At 45.8% G+C, this 21,239-nt stretch overlaps 1 protein-coding gene across 1 annotated transcript in view; it reads right to left on the bottom strand.

The window, feature by feature from the left end:
• Window positions 1-10,670: 10,670 nt before the first annotated feature.
• Window positions 10,671-21,239, bottom strand: part of Lrp2 (LDL receptor related protein 2) — a 149,714-nt gene continuing 139,145 nt past the window's right edge. Inside the window, exons 70-79 of the mRNA XM_055599703.1 lie at window positions 20,622-20,798; window positions 19,432-19,551; window positions 17,562-17,652; window positions 16,690-16,757; window positions 16,426-16,543; window positions 15,742-15,871; window positions 14,896-14,997; window positions 13,236-13,364; window positions 11,069-11,140; window positions 10,671-10,913 (exon numbers count right to left, since the gene is read on the bottom strand). Of these exons, the coding sequence (XP_055455678.1) occupies window positions 10,755-10,913; window positions 11,069-11,140; window positions 13,236-13,364; window positions 14,896-14,997; window positions 15,742-15,871; window positions 16,426-16,543; window positions 16,690-16,757; window positions 17,562-17,652; window positions 19,432-19,551; window positions 20,622-20,798 (1,166 nt within the window). The 3' untranslated portion in view covers window positions 10,671-10,754. The remainder of the gene's footprint in view (window positions 10,914-11,068; window positions 11,141-13,235; window positions 13,365-14,895; window positions 14,998-15,741; window positions 15,872-16,425; window positions 16,544-16,689; window positions 16,758-17,561; window positions 17,653-19,431; window positions 19,552-20,621; window positions 20,799-21,239) is intronic.

The raw sequence follows: 21,239 nt of genomic DNA, 5'->3' as shown, positions 1-21,239 counted from the left end.
AGAAGAAGAAGAAGAAGAAGAAGAAGAAGAAGAAGAAGAAGAAGAAGGAAACAAACTGGGAAGATCCTGTTAAGTAACAAAGTAGCCCAGTGACAAGAGAACCTTCATGAAAATGACTGCAAGTCAGATCTGGTAGCACACTCTTGTAATCTCAATTTTTGGGAAGTTGAGGCAGGAAGATAGCTGTAAGCTCAAGGCTGTACAGTGAGTTCCAGAGCAACTTGGGCTACAAAATAGGGAGAATGGATAGAGTTTTTGTGCTCTTAAGGAGAGCATGAATCAGTTCCCATCGCCCGCATCTGGCAGCTCAGAGCCTCCTCTAACTCCAGCTCCAGGGGGATGCGACGCCTCTACCCGCCACCATGGACACTGGCACACACGTGCACATGCCCCCCACACACGTGTAACTTAAAATAAATCTTTTAAAAAGTTAGAGGAAAAGAAAAACAAAACTGGCTGCAGAATCTGACTCAGGACATTTTGTTACAGCCGCATCTTCACAGAAACCTGACGAGAAGCAAGCAGAGATGGCTCCCTGCAGAACATAATGATCTCTGCAGCACATCCCCATATGGTTAAAGGCACAGCTGCATTTCTGTTTCAGCAGGAAGTGAAGTAAGATCACCCGGGCTTCTGAAAATGTCAAGGAAGCTTACACAAGCTGCAGTATGAACCCAAAATAAGTCAGAAAGGGTGAGCGGATAATAGAGAAAAGAGATCATCACTACACACATTTTATGTGGATATGTGTTACAAACATTAACTGACATATTTTCTCAACAATTTTATGAATTAAGTGACACCTTGAAGCCTCACTTTACAGGTAAGAAAGCTAGATTAGGAGAAGACTGAGTATTGTGCTCAAAGACACACACACCCCCCACACACACACTAATTAATAAAAATCGTTTAACCTTCAAAGGGTGGTGGTACATTCCTGTAATCCTAGTTAGCACTTGGAAGCGTGAGACAGGAGGATAATAAGTTCAAGACCAGCCTGGGCTATATTCCAAGATGCTGTCCCAGAAAACAAAACCAAAAATCAATCAAAACAGGAAACAACTGAAAAACTCTTTTACTAAATTTAGTGAATATAAAAATAGCCTATTCATAAATATAATCCACAGAAGGTGTTTCAAATTTAGATGAGGAAATGTAAGAGGGATGGGTGATTGGAACTGGCAAAGAGGTGCTTCACACGTCTCTCGTTCTCACTGGATGCTCCCAAGGACCCTGAAACACACTTACTCCCGGTCACCACTTTGAACATTGCCCTCAGATTAAATGCGTCAGGGGCACGCTTCTGCCTGGTAGGCATGGTGAGAGCTGAACTCTAGTCTCTGACTCTCACATCTAACTTCAACTGCTGTTGAGCCTGGTCTCCTAATGCCCCACAAGGAAGTCCTGACACCGACTTCGTTCCAAGGCATTGTGATTTGAGAGCAAGACTGCAGTTTCCAAGACCGGAGCAACCTCGCTCTTAAGCCAGCCCATCGCGTAGGAGCCCAGAGTCTGAATGGGAATCAAGTGACCCTTCTCCCACATCTTGATCCACCTCTTACATAGCACTGTCAAGGGGATACTAGGAGGTGGCTGCCACTCATTTAAAAAAGAAAAAAAGATTTCCTCAGCAAGAGCCCTTCATCTTCTGCCTCAGCTTAAACTCTGGGAAGCACCTGTTCCTTCTTCTGCCCCTAAGATTCACCCGGAAATGGAGTATAGATTCACCCGGAAATGGAGTAAAGCCAACGTAGCATGCGCCCTGTTGAATGCTGTGAGAACACAACCAGTCAACAGCCCCCACGGTCTCAAGAAAAATCAGGGACCAGAGCAGCTCTTGCCAGCCCTTGTGATAACCCAGAACAGTCCAGAAGACAAACAATCAATGATAAATGTAATGTTTTAAGGAATTGGAAGGTATTAAAGAATGTCGTCTCTGCCTGCCAAGGCCTGCCCACCTTGGGGCCCCCCACAGCTTGAGGGAGCCAGGTGGCTACATGAAATGTGGGTGCAGTGGGGGGGTTTTCTCGCTTTGCAAAGCTGCTGCATGTGGCCTGTCAAAGCTGAGCTCTTGGCAACAACCTTCAAAATAACTAGACGAGAGTTAGTCATATAGGCTTTGCGTTAACAATCAAATAAGAATGCCTGAGTCCCCACCACCACACGTAGACTTCATGCTTTGGAATCTTCTTTTAAATCTAGTCATTAATCTTGAATGTAAAAGAGAAAGAAAAAAAATGGAGGGACCTTTGCTTAGTTTTTCTCATTAACCCTCTATTCTAGAGCCAAGGCACTTTTGAGACCAGAAAGAGAGAGAGAGGGAGAGAGAGAAGGCTGAAACTCTTAAAGCTAAAGACATTTCACCTACTCGCTCATACAAAAGCCTCGCCTTGCATAAATAGCCACTCCTCCACTCTGTCAATCAAATGCAATAGCTCTATTTTCACTGCCGCCACCGTGTATAAAAAGCTAAAGTTTGTTACAAAGACCCCTGCTATGTATTCAGGGAAATCATAGGGAGGCTGAACCCTGTCACGTCTGCAAACCTGCTAGACTGCTAACTGTGAGAATCAACTCACAGTGGCTCCCTCCTGCCTCTCAGGCCTGAATAATCTTTGGCTTCCATACCCCTGAATCCGTGGAAAGGGACCTTGTGGGGAGGGACCTCAGAGACAAGCACATCGTTACAAAACATGTGACAAAGCGTTTGAGGAATTTGTTAACTGAACATAAGAATTTTGCATCATTAGCTGGGCCTCTCTGAGACAGGAGCATGAATGGAAGGCATTCTCGTTCCTGTAACTGTGAGGGCAAGGGAAAGAGCACCGAGCAGGTACTGACTGGCCAACCCAAAGGCAAATTCAACCTGCCATGGTGAGTTAAACAAACAAACCGCAGTTTGAGAGTACAGAACCAGTAAGAGATTGCTGGCTGTCAAACAGAATATGACCACCTGATAAATAATAATATTTTTTTAAAAATGCCAAATTCTACCTCTGGCAGCTCAGTGAAGTCCCATCGGTACCCCCTGTGAGCAGGGGATACAAAGCCATCATTTTCTGGCAATTCTCCTGAGCTGAACAAAGGAATTGGATTCAGAATTACCTCCAGGCCCTCCAGGGTTTCTCTGTGTAGCCCTGGCTACCCTGAAACTAGCTCTGAAGACTAGTCTCAACCTCAGAGATCCTCCTGCCTCTGCCTCCCAAATGCTTGGGACTAAATGTATGTACCACCACTGCCTTGGTTTCTTTGGTCCCCTTTTATGCAATATTTTCCTCTCTGTTTTGCAATTGAGTCAATGGAGACCAATGACATTTCGAGAGAGATCACACTAGTTTATGGCTTCTGAAAAGACTGTGATGTCCCAGAAAGACAACATCCCAAGGGCGTCAGGACTTCTAGCTGTTGGATCAACCCTCCAATCCTGCCCAAGTGGCTATTCTACTCCCTTCCTTCCTTCCTTCCTTCCTTCCTTCCTTCCTTCCTTCCTTCCTTCCTTCCTTCCTCTCTGTCTGTCTTTTTCTTCTAGTCCTTTGACCATAACTCCCAGCATTTTTTCTGGAGGTTAGGAACAGGAAAGGGGGGAGTAGGCTGCAGTGGCTGTCCCGAGAGCAAAGCTTTCAAATCAGTTTCCTGTAGCATATAAGGGAAGACAAGGAGCTCATTAGACACAATTACATTGTGTGTGCAGGGCTACACAGAGAAACCCTGTGTGGAAAAATAAGTAAGTAAATAAGAGTTAATATGATCAAAGTACATCATAAATGCATATGAGCAGTTCAGAATGAAACCCATTATTTTATAGAATTAACATATGCTAATATGACAAAAAAAAGGATTTTTTTTTTCAAGACAGGGTTTGTTTTTTTTTTTTTTTTTTTTTTTTTCATGGAGCCTGTCTGTCCTGGAGCTCACTCTGTAGACCAGGTTAACTTTTTAACTCAGAGATCCACCTGCCTCGGCCTCCTGAGTGCCAGGATTAAAGGTGTGCTCCACCACTCTTAGCTAACAAAGGAAATCCTTTAAGACTTCCCTGCCTGAGTTTCTTTCCTGTGCTTCTTTCTTCAGCTTTCTTCCTCAGAAAGACTGTGGGGAGGAACAACACTTTTAGGGTACTGCTTTAGAACATATGACACTGAACTCGGCTAACTTGTGGATCTGGGCACACTCTCCTCAAGGGCCTCTCCTGCTGGGACACTGTCCGGAATGTTACAGAGAAAAGATATATTTGGCCTCCATTTCTCTCTCTCTGATATGTTGAAGAATTGTCAGCACCCAACACAGACAGGCCTAGAGGTATCCTTCCCTCTCCCTCAGGGCCAGGAGGCTCTTGTTATGAAAACAGCACACTCCCAAGATTCCATCTCCAGAAAGTGAAGTCTGACCAGATTTGTCTACGGATCACAGAATGGGCTTACTATGAGACCTCCACCATTAATCACTGTTTCAAATTGGGAAAGGATTTCTAACAGTTCATGTACTGGTGATTCAGGTCCAGCTCCAGCCAACAAGAGCACACTGACTCCAAACAGTGCCTAATCCCATCCATAACATCCATGTGGCATGGTTCTCCTTTGGCATTAGATGGTCCCACGATCAGGAGAATGCAGTAGAAGGAAAGAGAAACTGTCCTTCTCTCCTGTCTGAGGCTAGTCCTGGGAAAGTTCCTGAAACAAACCAAGCCCTTTGCATGGGTCTTTGACTCTCTGCCAGCTCCCTCCCCCACCCGCCACACCCTCTTCCCCCCCACCCCAATGAACCCCTTCACCCTTCACCAGCAGCCATCAGCCTCTAGGACCCTTGCCCTGTGAAGCCCCACAGGCTGCCCACTAATCAAGCCCGGCCCACCCCCTCTGCAGTCTGCAGGAACCACTAAGTCACTTCCTGAGCTGCACAGAGCTTCAAAAAAGGGCTCCAGACAGGGCATCAGCTGAGGCAAGGCGTAAGGACACCAGCACGGCCTAGTCATACCAGCGGCCTGGCACTGAGACCCGGACGGGGCTGTGCTCCTCCCTTTGCTAAGTGTGTAGTTAAGTCATTTATTCAATAGCTATCTGGGTATAAAAAACAATGGTGTAGTCACCAGGGTTCCCACAGGAACAAATGTCCCTGTCTTCTCAGTGCTTAATTCTGACCCACTAACTCATAATAACCCAGGCAGCTGCTGCTGTCATATCCCTGCTTCTCTCAGTAAATATCTCAGATACTTGCCCAACACCAGTTAAATCATGAGATTGGGTCTCCGAACTGGGTTTTCAGTAGCTTAGGCAAAGGCCTCATCTTCTGAGGACCCCTGTGTCTTTCTTTTTTTTCTTTCTTTCCTTTGTTTTTGTTTTTGTTTTGTTTTAGTGTTTTCAAGATAGGGTTTCTCTGTGTAGCCCTGGCTGTCCTGGACTAGCTTAGTAGACCAGGCTGGCCTCCAACTCAGAGATCTACTTGCCTCTGCCTCTGCCTCTGCCTCTGCCTCCCAAGTTCTGGGATTGAAGGTATGTGACACCATGCCCAACTGGGACCAGTGTTTCTTACCTCCCAGGCCCCACCCCAAATGGGGTCAAACTCATGGGTTCACTGGGCCCAAGCTGTTCCTGGCTTTCTCAACCTCTTTCTCTTGTTTTCTGGATCTATGGATACTCCAGGAATGTTCCACACTCCGTCAAGCAGCTTCATAGGGTAGAAAGCAAGAAGACACAGACCAAGTATAAACTTGGGGGGGGGGGGAGCGCCTCTGTGACCAGCCCTGTAAATCTAAGACTTGCATGACCTATACCAAAGCCTCAAGAAAGGGTTTTACAAAGAAGGGAGCCACTGTATAGACAACGCTATGATAAAAACGCTCAGAACAATACACTTCCTCGTTGGTTCTTACTTGGAATCTAAGTGGCAGGCTGATTTTATATCCACAAAAGGCAATGCTCACAGGTCAATGCACTAAAGAAGCAAGTGATGCCCTTACAAAAGAGGCCAAGCTCCCCAGAAGATCTGAAAAGCTCAGTTAAAAAAAAAAAAAAAAAAAAAGCAAAACAGGGACCGGAGAGATGGCCCAGCAATTAAGGACTCTGGATGCTGCTCTTTACAGAGGACCCTGGTTCAAATCCCAGAACCCACATGGTGGCTCACAAGCAACTCTGGGGACCTAACGATCTCTTCTGACTTCCACAGGCACCAGGCATGAACGCAGAAAGATGTGAACAAGGTTTCTAGGACTAGGTTGTAGTTCAGTTGGTAGAGCGCATGCTTACTATGCACGAAGTCATGAGCTTGATCCTTAGCACTACATGAACTTGGACATGGTAATACACATCCAAAATTCCCAGTAGAGGCAGAAAGAGCAGAAGTTTAAGACCATCCTCAGCTATATAGTAGGTTCAATCTGGGCTACCTGAGACCCTTCCTGACTTTGAAGAGAAAAAAAAGAATTACTTTTTTCTAAGCATCATCTCAAAATTGACAATAATATCAGAGTCCAGTTAGCCCTACGCTGCATCGTCTTTCGTAATTTTCTCAGTGCCTGTCTCTTGGTGCTTCCAAGCTTACCTCCAGTGTAGTTTGTCAAAGGAATGTGAGAGGTGATGAGGGATGGAGCAAAAAGCTCGCTGGGATGACAGTAAAGAGGGAGGCTGCAACATTTAATCCCGAAAATGACCAGTGACGCTGGTCAGAACAAAGCTGGTGAAAACCATGAAGAGGACCCCACTCTGGCATTTGAGATCAGGCTAGCTAGGAACCCAGAGATGGGCTGGGGACATTTCTCAATGCTGTTGACATCTCTCTAAAACTCACCCAATGCTATGCCACCTCCACACAAGGCATCTACAATGAGGAACAACCCCGGGCAGGAACTAACAGCAGACTTTTCCCTAGGATGACACTGGACCAGGCACGTTACGTTACAATCTGAGGTCAACAGAGCCCCTCTCTGGGTCTCCTGGCTGCCTGTAGCATCATGAGGATAATACTTCCTTTGTTAAGTTTCCTGCCATTTAAATGGGGCGCTTTACATGGAGTTCAGCAAGCTGCCTGCTGCTTTTTGATAAGTTTATTCTCCAAACGCCATCCTCCCGAGGGTGTGCTGTGTTTGTCTGTTTTGTTTATTTGTGTTTGTTTTGGATAAGGAGGGTGCCATTGGTGCCAGGATCTCAAAGGCGGTCCACCATTGAGAAACACCCCCAACATATATATATCGATTAACCGAAAATAAGAAAGACTCAATAGCTTAACCAAAGTCAGGCAGCAAGAGAGTTATGGTTCCCCCACTTCTCACCTCACCAATCCTGGGTGTGGCGGCCACAGCTTCAGTCACTGACATAAGTGGATTATACTCTGAATGCCATAACCATGGCCCACACAGGATACTGAATTTCTGCTGCACAAGGCTAGAGCTTACTTCCTGCTGTCCCTTCATGGTCCCTAATGCAAACAGAATCTTAGAATACCACACTTGGGTGACTTTCCAAGCCTTTACAAGCAACCTTCCAAAAGCATCTTGAACAACAAATAAAAATAGATATGGATAAAGATTCAGTCTTAGCTTGGCAGTCTTACCAGAATCATGAATTTGCAGCTAGCCTGGGTTATGTGGCAGAGACTCAAAAATAAAATAAAATAAATAAATAAATAAATAAATAAATAAATAAATAAATAGATAAATAAATAAATAAAACCAGCATTGGAGAGATAGCTCAGTACCACATTTGCTGTGCAAACCAGACACCCTGAGTTCTATCACTGCGTCTATGGCGGAAGGAGAGAACAGACTCCAACATTGTTCTCTGGCCCCCATATGCATGCCATGGCACATGACACACACACACACACACACACACACACACACACACTTAAAAGTATAAAATTTCTTATCATGAATTTACCATGACTAAAAGTAAAAAACAAAAATTAAGTTTAACTTCTAAAGAACAAAGCCTGTTTTCCTCCTATGCTTCTGTGACCTTTAATCTGGAGCCCATTTGACAACTTGTCAACCCTCCAGAAGTCATTAGGATACCACTGGCTCTGCCAGCCTTGCTCCCTGTTAGGGCTTTCTCTGCACCCTAGAAACCCCCATGTGGGAGGCCCACATCGCCTCCTGGGCCTCAGCTCTCTTAAGACATTTGCAGATTTGTGGACTCTTGCAAAGAGTGGCCAAATACTTAAAAAAAAAAAAAAAAAAAAAAAAAACCCTGAAGCACAGCATTTTGACAGCTCTTCCAGAGAGAGGCAACATTTGTAGATAAAGTCAACATGCAAATCTTTCTTTGAAGTTCCTATAACAAACTCGGGACTAACTGCAACAGCCTCAGTGAATCTGAATGAACTAAGTTCCAGATGAAGATTGGAGTAAAGCCACTGCTCTCGAAAGGCAGAGACCTTCGGGACAGCACAGCCAACCTGTGAAGTGGCAGATCTGTAGGGAGGCGAGACTTCAGTTAGCCAGAATTCACTGGCTACAGGAAGAATACTGCTTGCCCAGGACTGCAGCCTGTCTTCACCACTGAGCAAGAACAGTCATGGATTTCCTTGTCCAAAGCCTAGCAACTGTCACCATAATCTACACAGCTACATGTATGTGATTATAGTGTGTGGGGTGTGTGTGTGTGTGTGTGTTATTAAATTTTTATTTTTTATATTAATTACAGTTTACTCACTTTGTATCCCAGCTGTAGTCCCCTTCTTCTTCCTCTTCCAATCTCACCCTCCCTCCCTTATCTCCTCCCATGCCCCTCCCTAAGTCCACTAATGGGGGGGTCCTCCTCCCCTTCCATCTGACCCTAGCTTATCCAGTCTCATCAGAACTGGCTGCATTGTCCTCCTCTATGGCCTGGCAAGGCTGCTCCTCCCTCAGGGGGAGGTGATCAAAGAGTGAGCCACTGAGTTCATATCAGAGACAGTCCCTGTTCCCCTTACTAGGGAACCCACTTGGATACTGAGCTGCCATGGGCTACATCTGTGCAGGGGTCCTAGCTTATATCTATGAATGGTCCTTGGTTGGAGTATCAGTCTCAGAAAAGACCCCTGTGCCCAGATATTTTGGTTCTGTTGCTATCCAGAGGACAGGAGCTCCACAAGGATAGCAACAGAACCAAGAATGAAATGTTCTTAGAAGCATCTGAAAAAATGTGTTTCATCCATGGTTCTGTTCTCCATGCTGTGACATTTTGAACACAAAGGACAATAAAACACAACCCTTTTCTCATGCCATTTCAGCTTCAGATGAGGTATGCGCATCCTTCCAAGGGTCTGGCTAAAATCTGAAATCTGGCTCATTTCCATAACAGTCGCCATTCAAAAAGTGCACTGAGTGGTGGGAGAAGAGGCAAGGAAGTGACAGAGCAACCATGCACAGTTCAAGTGAATTCTCACCAAGGCCCAAGGAAGACACACAGACACGGAAGACGTCTGATAAAATACACATTTATTAGAAATTTTCAGCAGCATAATTTCCAGTTGCTTTTTTTTCTAATCAAAGTAATTATAAACAGTACTCAAAATATGAGCAACAAAATATTTTGAGAACTCGAGAATAAAATAATCAGTAGTACATTTCATTCATTCATTCTCCCACCCTTCCATTCATTCGTGTGCAATATTAGCACAGAGAACCAGGGCTGCTACTTGCTATAGAAAATGGATATTCATGCCATGGTTCCTGTCATAGAGAATACACCAACCGCTCAGAAGAGCTGGGATGTACAGTACCTCCTGACGCAAAATGTACAGATTTAGGCAAAGACCTAAAAAAGGCTCAGTAAGAATGTTTTCCCTTTCTATTCGTTGTCAACTGAGGAAATAAATAGGCAATATAATAATATTTTGCACATAGGGGCAAAAAAAAAAAAATAAAACCCAGCTGAGGCTTCACTTAACTTGTATCTGTTTGGCACCCTGCTTTTTGGAGACATGGGTTTGGTGTTAGTAAGTCAGCTCCAGAATTCCAGCCACTAAGATAGGTGACACCTGAGATGCCAGCCAAGGGCATAAGTTGATTTAAGGTCCGTCAAGCAAAAGAGCTCATTCAAATGAGATACAAACTCATTGTGGGACAGGACATGGCAGATACAACTGTTGACTTGGCAACTGGGGCACAGAACATTCAAAACGCAGCTGGGGTCAGAAAACAGGCATGCAGAAGGGCCCAACTGAATCGTTTTGCTGTACCTTCCATGTCGTCTGACACATCTACAGTCTACGAAGCCGACGCTAGCCCCAATCAGTACACTTACTCATCAAGTCAACACGTAATGTTAAACAGTGATTACTAATTAAGTGCTGAGGAGTAAAAATGAGCCTACAAATGAAGCCAGGATGCCTGTCCTAGATTGTTTTAAAGAAAATCTGAGTGGTATCTCTTCTTTAGATGCCTCCACGGCCTTACTTAATAAGCCAACTCCTTTCCTCACCAGATCATTTATTCTTCAGCTCACCAACCCATCCAACAGGCACTTTCATCAGCAAATGCAGAGATGTGATAATCCTTCCCAAAATTTACAGAAGTACAGTATATTCACAGCATCACCTCCAGACAACATCAGTGCAAGATATAGACAGTACCTCGTGATAATTGTGTAAAAATATGAAATGGCATGAGTAAAAAAAAAAAAAGAAAAGACACACAACACGCTTTCGACTATAGGCAAACAGAGAAAAATATATTTTTTTATAAAGTATTGAATGTTAACTCTTTTTTTTTTTTCATTTGTCTGTAAAAAATACATGTGCAAAAGTGAGTGTCAAAATCATTCCCTAGAGAGCTGGCCTGGCTATACATCAGAATCTTCTTTAACAAGATTTGCGGTGTCTTTAAAGGTATCTTCTGTGGCCGTGTAGCCTGGAGTCGGATTTCTTTTTGAAGTTTTAGCAGGGAGGGAAGGAGACGGAGGGGGTGCTGCGGCCACACCTTCCTTTTGCTCACTGTCCATCTACAACCACAACAAGACATGAGTCAGACATGCTTCCCAGCATGGCCAGAAACAGTTCTCCGTGAGGAGCAACCTCTGTCAGCTTGCGCAGGGAAATCTCAGTGTGTGCCCAGTCTAGCCAAACAGTGAGTGTCTACACAGGGATTAAAAGTTACCTCGGCATAGATTGGATTCTCAAAGTTCGTGGTCTGTTTGGGTTTTCGTTTGAAGATGCTCCATTTTGAACCCTAAATGAAAAGGGGAGATGGAAGGCTTTCAGTAATCAAGTTTTCTGTTTTGTTTCCTCTGTAGGTGTCTTTTCCTAGGTTTTTAAATTCTTATGGAAAACAAATTAACTTGGGATGTGGCTTAAGTAATATATTGTTCAATTCCTCTTTCGGTCCCTGAACAGTAACTAACCCTCTCTAAGGTGTCTTTATGTAACAGTTTCAAAATTCTTCCTCAACGTGAATTGTGCACCTCGAGAATCTGGACCCAGGTCATCGAGAAGATTTCCCAGGCAGCTAGTCAAGTACAGAGTACATAAGACACTGAAACACACAGAGGTTTCTGGAGTAGACTAGAAGCTCAAGAAAAAGCCAAACTGCATCTCTTATTTCCAAAACTATGCAGCCACTCTCACTTCATCACCATCATCATCATCACCAACGACTGACATTTCCTGAGTGCTGGCTGCATATCAGGAATTGCTTTAAGAGTTTTTAGGAGGTTTTCATCTCAGCAATCCTTTGAGGCAGGTTTTTCTGTTTCCCCTGTTTGACACAGCAGGACAAATAAGCTAAGCAGTGGTAGACAAGCAGAGAGGCCTACTGTCCTAAAGAACCCAGAGAAACCCCAGTCACACACAACACTAGGTTGGCCCGAGCCTGCTGAGAAGGTGGTCGTGGCACTGGCCACCTCTTTGACAGGCTCCCCCCACCTCTACAGGCAGCTCAAGCAACGCACGTGTTTTACAGGCGGAACCAGTAGCACATGACCGTGGAAGGAAGGCAGGGCCATTCACTCAACCCACACATCCGCTCTGTGTGTCTTTAAACGAGGGAGGATGTAACAGTCAGAGCCCGGAAATGTGGGCCGGAGTGGAGGAAAGCTAATATTCCGAACAGTCACTTGGGAGATCTCGTGTGTGTCCATGCAACTTGTAGGAAATGACGGGATTCTGCAATGGGGTCTGAATTCTGAGCCTTTTCAGCATCTTTGCTAAGAGAGCCGAACCTGAGACTCCTTGGTGCATCACATCCTCAGTGAACCAAGCGAGCGCCAGGCGAGCGTCCAGAGGTCAGAACTCCGGGATCTCTGGACAGATGGTAGTGAACTGAGCTTAGAGGGCCTCAGCGCGCACTGTCTTCACGAGGCAAGTGCAAGTGGGCTGCGTGGATGGAGATGTGGGGCCGTGCTGCCATTGGCAAAGGCTGGCGCTCATCCCCCCCCCCCCCGTAATTGCCTCAGATCCGCTCTGTTTCTGGGGCCTGGGGTGCAGGAGAAGGCGCAGCTTCTTGCCCCGTTACCTCCACCTACAGGCAGAACTAACCCTGACTAAAAAAAGATCGCTGGGACTTGGAATGGGCTGGAAAGGAAATGTTAAGAATAAAAAATAAATAAATAAATAAAAATAAACCCGGCACTGCCTTGGAGTACAGCCGGGCCTAGGGACTGAACATCTGATATTCAAGTATTCTGGTGGCTGTGGAAAACAAATCTTCAATGTCCACTTTTAAACGTAGCTTAAAGAGAAAAAAAAAGTTCCTTGTGAGGGGCACTGTTAAGGACTACAGTTCTGAGATAAAAATGAGTGTCTAGAATCAAGCACGCTGATCTGGGTAGCTGCATGCGCGTGCATTAGAGTTAGTAGCACACCATCCATTTAATACACTCCAACTATCTTATGAAATGCAAAAAAAAAAATAACGTATACGGTGAAAAAAAAAAAATCACCAAGCAGTGTTTTTGTCTCCTGCACTAGACAGTTTGCCCGGCACACCAAAAGCAGTAACGCTTGTGGCGTGGTTGGGATGGACAATCAGGCCCAGCTAGACGCAAAGGACGAGGTAAAGTAGTGCCCCCTGCTGGTCGATATTGGTAATAGTAGTAACGCCCTAAGAGCAGCTTGGAAACGATGCCTTCTCCAAGGGAAGGGTCTTTCACACATTCATCACCATGCAGGCTGTGTGAATGTCTCAAATCTAACGTCCCTTTTCTGAAACCATACTAGAGCCGGAATTCTGTGTTCCACTCTTTGTACAGGGTCTTCTGTAGATTAATATCAGCCTAGAAATTTCTAAGCTCTTTGCAAATTGCTTTTCTGGGGTACACTAACATTACCTGACTTTCATCAGCTCTGGGGGAGGCTGGCTTTGGCTCTGGAGCTATCTCAGAAGGATCCACGGGACTTCCATAGTTCTGGTTTTCCACATTTTCTGATACAGTCACCTGTGAACATACTGACAGGCCCTGTGCAGTTTTGAAAGTTTTATTAATAAGTAAACAGATGTTGGATTCTGCTCCCCACCTCATTTTCCACAGACTTGGCCAGGTACTTTTTTTTTTTTTAATCAGATAAGTGACACTGGCAGCTATAAACTAAATACCACTCCCCCTTCCCTCAAATAAGAGCAGCAACCACTAAGTCACCTGAAATGTCAACCCTGGCAGGCAAGTACATCCCTCATTTAACATAATTCCTGCTGCGTTGCTTAGAATCCCCATTCCCACTGTTGACAGTGATTTAGGAGAAAAGGTGTCCCGGTCCCTTACTGGCAACCAAGCCTTAAGTAACAGCATTAACAGTCACACAAACACAGTGAACGGATTCCTCTTTGAATATCGAGAATAAAATGAGGATGGCCAGCTGTGGTGGGGTAAGCCATCAATCCCAGCAGAAGCAGGCAGATCTCTGCGGGTCTGAGGCCAGCCAGGGCTCCAGGGAGAGACTGTGTCTCAAGAGATAAATAGAAAATAAATAAAAGAATAAAATGGGTAAACTGGGGACTGCCTTAAAGAAGATGATTTTTTTTTAAAACAGTAGGCAAATGGGGTTAATAATACATTTCTATTTTTGTAAAATCTGCATAATTCCAGGACTATTCCCATAAACCCCTATCACCCTAACTATATATATATCACAGGGAAGACAATTTGCTCCTTTTCTTATATTTTACAGTCACCATTTTGTTTCCTTTTAAACCTAGATTGTATTTGTATGCACAACCTCATTTTATTTCATGTGAAAACACCAGACGAGATGTCATCTCTATTCCATAATGCATTATCAAGGAGTAGGCAAAATCCTTTCAAGAGTCAAATATTTTTGCTCCTAAGAAAGCTATTTTTGAAAGAAACATTTCTAACACCTCATATTAAAATATACCATATGCTGAATCCAAGAGGAATCTGGTCTCTAGCAAACACCGAATGCTTTTCACTGTAGCTGCATAGACCAGGAAGGTACAGGTCAAAGGCTGACGGGTCTGGAGGTGGCACTGGACCATTAGCCCAGACTAATGGGAAGCACTGTGTCTAAACACCTATCTCTCCTCCCAGCTTCTCTTAAAGGTACAGAGTAATAAGCCTTCTATGCAAACCTTATTTTCAGATTTCTGTCCTTTTCAGAACAGTCACCCTCTCTTTAGCCCCCGGTGACCCTCATCTCCCACTTACCCATTTCTGACACAACCCCCTATTTCTGTCATAGGGCCCCGTGTCCCCTGGATCTCTAATATACTCATACCCTTTGCTCTGACTCAGAATGACTGAGCACAGTGAGTGTCCCCAGCATGGCCACTGAGCCTCACATCTCTACCACGACCCAGGACTCTGGCTATTTGCTGGGCTGTATCCTGGGCAGGTTTGTGACTGTGGATGGCGGAGCTGAGATGCAGGCCCCTTGTGCTTCCTCCCCTAGGAGGGCAGGCTAGCAGCCTCGTGGGACATTCTGCAACACAGAAAGATCAACCACTGAAAGCCTTATTATGTGGCATCTCACCTGAGCTGCCAGGGTCACTTTAGAAGTACTGTCCTTGGCTGCGTACATGGGGTTTTCAAAGATCACAGGCTGCTTGCCCACCTCCATGACGAAGTGCTCATTCTGGGTGGAGAGAGAGAGAGAGAGAGAGAGAGAGAGAGAGAGAGAGAGGGAGGGGGGTCATGCCCACTGATTGGCTTCAGACAGAAAGGTGTCTCCCTCATACCTAGATGTACACCAGACACTTTCACAGTGCCACCCAAAACAGGAAGTCTTAGAGAAGGTAGGGGACAGAAAATGCTTCTAAGTGACAGATCATTATTTCAACTAATGAAAATGAACTCAGCCACCTGTTGCAGAAAGCACACATACTCCTCCTCTAGCTGGATTCTTTATGGCACTTGGCTCCCTTGGACTGGGACATTGGCTTAGAAGGTGGGTGGCAGAAGGAAATCCAGGAAAAGAAGGTGACATGAAGAACACTCTTCTTTCAGGAGGGGGAGGGGGTAGGAGGCCGGAGGTGGAGCCTAAACCCTGGAAGTGGGTGTCCAATGACAGAAAGCCCCCCCTGGGCCAAGGCTGTGCTAGATCATCGTGGGAGTGTGCTGCCTGGTTCTCACACAAGGCGGGCACAACTCTATTCTACACACGGGGCCAGAAAGAGTGGGAAAAGATTAGCTCCCTGCCTATCAGCGAATACTTAGAAGATGGTAGAGAGCCAGTTTCCATCAACTCCGTGGTTTACAGAGCACAGACCGTGTTCATTTAGTATCCCTCAAGATTAGTTTTATTCCTCATATGATGAGTTTCTCCCATCAATCAGTGTAAATGAAAACCTTCAAATAATCCCACAGAAGCCCCACTCACCATTGCCATGGATCTGTCAATAACTGTCTCAGGGCCAAAAGGAGACACACCAATGTCCATGTTAACATCAGCCCCCGATCTGAAAGTCACCCCATTTCCATTTTCAGAGGGTTTGGCAAGGCTGCTTAAACTGGAATGAAGCAAAGCAATGTGTTGTGTTGTGGTTATTATTATTTTTTTTAATTTTGTAATGACCACTTTCCTTCCATCTTACTGAATCTCCAGTGTACAATTCTCCCCCCAGTGCACATGTCAAATACAATAGCAAGGTCCCTCGTCTAACTGAACACAGGAAAATACCTTCCCAAACACAAGACGGAACAAGAAATAGTAGTCACTAGCAGAAAGCCAAGCCAACACACAGCCAGCTCTGCTCTAGGCTGCCCTACATGATAAAATACAGTCTGTTACACGAGCTTCAGGAGGAAACTCCATGAAGAAGTTGTGAGTGACAGCGACTGCTTTCAATCCTCACAACTGGGGGGCATGGTGGCTCATCCTTGTGGTCCTATAGCAAGGTGGAGGCCAACCTGAGCTTCATGGAAAAAAAAAATTCTGCCTCATAAAACAAACAGATACTACCTGAGTTCACAGAAATAGGTGAACTACTGTTCTTTTAAAATATTAATTGTACACATGGTCACGTTCAAACAAGTTTGTTACAAGCCTCCCAGTGACACTGACCTTGGCAGCTTAGGCAGAGTGGGTAAAAGGGAGCCAGTTTTCCTGTAGTGGAAAAATCCAACGAGGACCAGAGCTCCAATGATGATGACCATCAGGAAAGTCAACAGCACAGCCATTGCTGCACAGAGAGAAGAAGAAACAGGGTCAGCATCAGGACCATGGCAAGGAAGGGCTGAAGGGGCTGGAGCCGCTGGGTCTTCAAAGACTGGGTTAAAAGGAAGATGGAGGGCTGGGGCTGCTGCAGGTCATATTCCCGACACTTACTCGTCCCCGGAGGGATGCCTCTCGAGAGCCCAACCTCACAGTATTCTCCGTTGTAGCCACTAGAACACCTGGAAGCAAAAGGAGACTCAGTCGCCTTCTTAGGCTAGATACTGCGGGCACCGAGGCAGGGAGAGTTCTGGTCCAGCGAGGATGTAAGCAGTGCAGCCTGCACCGCAGCTGTTTACTCTGCCAAGCTAAGAGCACACTGATTCCAGTTCACTAGTGGTGGAGTAGCACCCTAGCGGTCTCATGAAATGACTTTTCTCTGCTCCACGAGTTTCTTCTTTAGAGAGGGTGTACAGACACGGTGAGTTCCACACCCCAACAGCTTTCAAGCAAGACAACAGTTGATCTTGCCCCGCGATCTAAGTTTCCAGCAGGCTTCTTCACTCCAGACTAAGGCTAGTCTGCTTGTTATAACCCTTGTATTAAAGCATCTCCTCTGTAAGTTATTCTCCCATATACGGAAGCCATCTTGCCAGCTGAGGGGGGAGGTGGCGTGGGGGACATACTGTGATCCCTACACAGCACAGACCCTGTTCTTTTAGTACCCCTCAAGAGCCTTTCTCTCGCTCCTCGCTCTTCACCAAGCCCATGGCATTCCCAAGAGTTGTTAGAAGGCAGTGTCCCCGGGAATGCACCTAGATATCTGAGCCGAATCTTCAGGTGAGGCCTAGGCCAGTTATGGTTTGGGAGGCCCCACCTCACCTCCAGCAGCAGACCCCTCCCCCCCCCCAGAAACGAAAAGCTGGTGAGGTGTGAAAATGGTAAATTGGGCACACTTCTTGGACTTGTCTTCCCAGCTATATTAGGAGCTCGGGTTCCCTACACGAGCCAAGGCCTGGAGCTGGGACCTCCAGAGTCAGACTTACTTGCATTTGGGGAGGTCATTCTCATCAAAATAGCAACTTCCTCCGTGCATGCACCTGCATGGGGGGGGCATGGTGATGGGAAGTTCGCTGGCTGCAGAAAGGAAAAGCCATGCATGCGTTAGTCAGCCACAAGGCAGCAAAGCACAGCATCATGCAAAACCTGCCCTGCCGGGGCCTGAGGCGGGGGATGGGGAGGGTCAGGCCAGCTGACAAGTCTCCCTGCCAGGCTATCTAACCTGTCTCCCAAGGGCGAATGAACTTCCTAAACAGTGCTAGGATCTTGGGGAATGATATACAGTTGTAGCACTGAGTTCTCTTCTGGGAACCATGAAAACCAAGAGTTTAATCTAGACACAGCTTTGAAACTGCAATGCAAGACTACGGAGCATCAGCATACGATAAGGCAAGAGTCAGACACACAGACACAGACAGACAGACACACATGCGCCCGAGGGACAGCTAATGAGATGGGACTCCACCTCCGGCTACTGCTCCTGGCTCAGCCCTAGTGTGCCCCCCGGATAAACCTTTATCATGTGTGTATTTTGTTTGAGGAGTCTGTCTACTCTCTGGGCTCTGTAGGTCTCTAGTCAGTGTTCTCTTCATCAGTCAGAGAGAGCGGCCAAGCCAACCAGGCCGGCCCTGTGCCTCTTACCGCCCTAATCCACTTTTCCCCATTATACTTTAGCCACCTGCCCTGTTAGTTTTCATAGGTTCCTTGGTTTCTTGGCCTACTAGCAAGTAAGCTCAATGCGAGAAGAGATTTGTCTGCTTAACTCTCATCTAGTATCACTTTCAATCATACCTAGTACAAAGGTGGACATTTAACAAATACCACTGAACTAACTGATAAGTTAATTAACAATATCCACATCAAAGCCCTGTATACCGCATACTGCCATCTTTAATGAGCTTACTTCAGATACAGTTCTTTTAAGTGAGAAACCTACAAGGTGCTTGCGTTTGCCTGCATGTCTGTCTGTGTGCCACGTGGATGTAGGATCCTCTGAAGCCAGAAGTTGTCGGATCCCCTGGAACTGGAGTCACTGTGTGGGAGCTTAGAACAAGCAGCCAGTTCCCTGAACCACTAAGCCAGCTCTCCAGCCTCAAAAGGTCAGAATTTTGTCAACCATTCCTCCAGAAGCTCTGGGATGAATACATGGGGTAGAAGAAGGGAGGAAAAGAAGAGCAGAGCAGTATTTCCACCCTGGGCACTCTCTCCCCATGAGGTGAATCCTTGCTTGCTTGCTCCTCCAGTATTCAGAAACTGTCGGGGTAAACTGCAAGGTGACTTTCTTATTGCTTTCTAAACAGGATGTTAGTTAGGGACAGTAGTTATACCCATGCCTTAGAAGGTATTTAGGAGAGTTACTGGAGAAAAGAAAAAAAAAAAAAAAGGGTCTTTCAGAGAAGAGGTTGATCATAGATAGCATTGCGAGAGAATCAAATCACCTCACCCTTATTCTGGACTTCAATTCTCAGCAACATGGCCAGCTTTCAAAATACAGCCATTTGACAGTTAAAATTCTGAAATGGGCAGATGAGAAGAAAAAAAAAAAAACAAAAACCCAGGAGGGTCCTCAAGCCCCTTCCTGCTCTATGCAACCTCCTCCCACGTCAGGAAATGGTTCTCCACCTTGAGTGAATTCTGGGTAAGGGGAAGGTAGGGAGGAGGAAGAGCCTTAAAGAAAACCCATTCTTCAAAATGTCTTGATAACACAAATGGCAACATGACTGGCCCCCCGAATCTCACCCGGCTCTTCTCATGTTTCCCTCATCCCTTTTTCTAGCTACTCCCAACAAAGGTCACAATATATAGGATCTGGAGAGTTACTGAAGGATGCGAGGCTCCCAGGCTTAGCCTCCTCACCTGCGTCACACTGCACGGTGCTGCCAGTTAAGAAGCTGGAGCCCTGGGGGCAGGCACAGCTGTATCCTCCTGGCCTCAGCAGGCAGAGGTGGCTGCAGACCTGCTTGCAAGGGTTGGACACTGGGAAATGGAGGAGAATGGAGTTAGGGCCTGACAGGAGACTGAGCACCCCAATCAAAGTGTGCCTACTTGCTGGTGCGGCTCTGCCCGGCATTGGCAAAGCCCAAGCAGCATCCAGTACCTCCAGGCCACATGCTCTCTGGAAACCCACATCCATCTACACCATCGTCTGTGCAACCGCACCAAAGTGTCCCAGCCATCTGATTCCGGTACTCTTCAGTCTCTGTTACTACCACTATTCTCTACCCTTAGAATATGCAAATCTGCTTGGTTCGCACGTAATCTTTGTTGGCATACAGGCATTTCTAGTAGCAGGGATCCAGCAACTGCTTCGTCATGACCTGCAGCTGTCATGACCTGAGCCACCTGTCACCCCAGCTCTCTCCCCCTCTCTGAATTTGCCACCTCTCTGCCCACCCACCCTCCAACCCTCCTGGTTTTCTCAAAGCCTCTGTTCTTTCTCCATATCTCTGCTCCTCTCCCCTCCCCCAATAAACCTCTTTTACGCCAGACCTGTAGCATCTCAAGGGCCACCCCTTGCCTTGGGCCGCCAAAGGCACTTCCCCCTTGCTGCGCTATATTTCATAACGATCTTATCATCAGTTGGTGCTAAGCAATTTTAAATGGCTCAAAAGACCAATGGATCCCAAGTCTGGTCATTGCCCAAATCTGGGTAGGTCATTACATGCCGAGACAGGATCTAGAACACAGGTAACCTAGGAAGCAGGAATGAATGATACGGCAATAACATTTTACACCAGTCACAAGATTAAGTATCTGTTTTTGCCATTTTAAGAATGGACACGATTACTGACATTCACATCAACTTAGATTCTGTGGCCTAAAAGGCTATCTCCCTAATGCCAAAGACTGAAACATTTTTTTTTCTCTTCATGATTTATATGATTTCATTCAGCCTACAATGTTCTCCTTCTACATTCAAGGTGTTCAAAGTGCCCACCCATATCCTCTGTCCTATCATGGCCACTGTCATCCACTAACACTATCGCCTTCATTTCAAAGAGGGCGTCGGGTTCACAGGAGCACCTCACCCCGAGGTGGCTTCTTACCTGACTTATTGTATCTCAGTTGATGAAAGATGCGAACTTGAGTGAGCCATGGGTTCACCACCAGCACTTTCTCCTTGTTCTCTTTCCCAAATTTATTTTGTCTCCACACTTCTCCCTTTTCCTTAGCCACCCAGTAGAGCTGGTCTTCAAAGATGTCCAGACTGAACGGCTTCATTGCTGCACAGCAACAGTGGAGAAACAAAACAGTGGTGATGAGACCCAACACGCACCACTACCATGTCTGTTGTTATTTGGCTCAAAGTAATAGCTGGCCTGTTTGGGTAGACTTTCTAAAAGTGCTATCCTGGATCAGCTTAAATGGTCTGACTTTAAAGTTGCTGGCTTCGTTCCACATTTTAAAACAATGTGCTGAAATAAGACCCTCCCTATCTCCCTCTTTGAATGTAAGACCAGACCAGACTGTTAGGATAAATGTGGTATACGCTGGATTGTTAGAGTTTCAAATGTTGGGATAATGAAACAAAATACTCCTTTCCTTCTATGTGTTTTTGGTTGAACATAAGAACAGGCTGGCACACGGAAAATGGAAGTCTAGAAGCAGTTAGATCAGTAAGAACATTCATGACTTAACAAATGGAAGATACAAACTCAGAGGGG

The sequence above is a fragment of the Psammomys obesus genome, unplaced genomic scaffold (genome assembly GCF_907164565.1).
Source record: "Psammomys obesus unplaced genomic scaffold, mPsaObe1.curated_primary_1811, whole genome shotgun sequence".
In the NCBI taxonomy this organism is placed as follows: Eukaryota; Metazoa; Chordata; class Mammalia; order Rodentia; family Muridae; genus Psammomys; species Psammomys obesus.
This window is presented reverse-complemented; position numbering and strand designations above follow the sequence as displayed.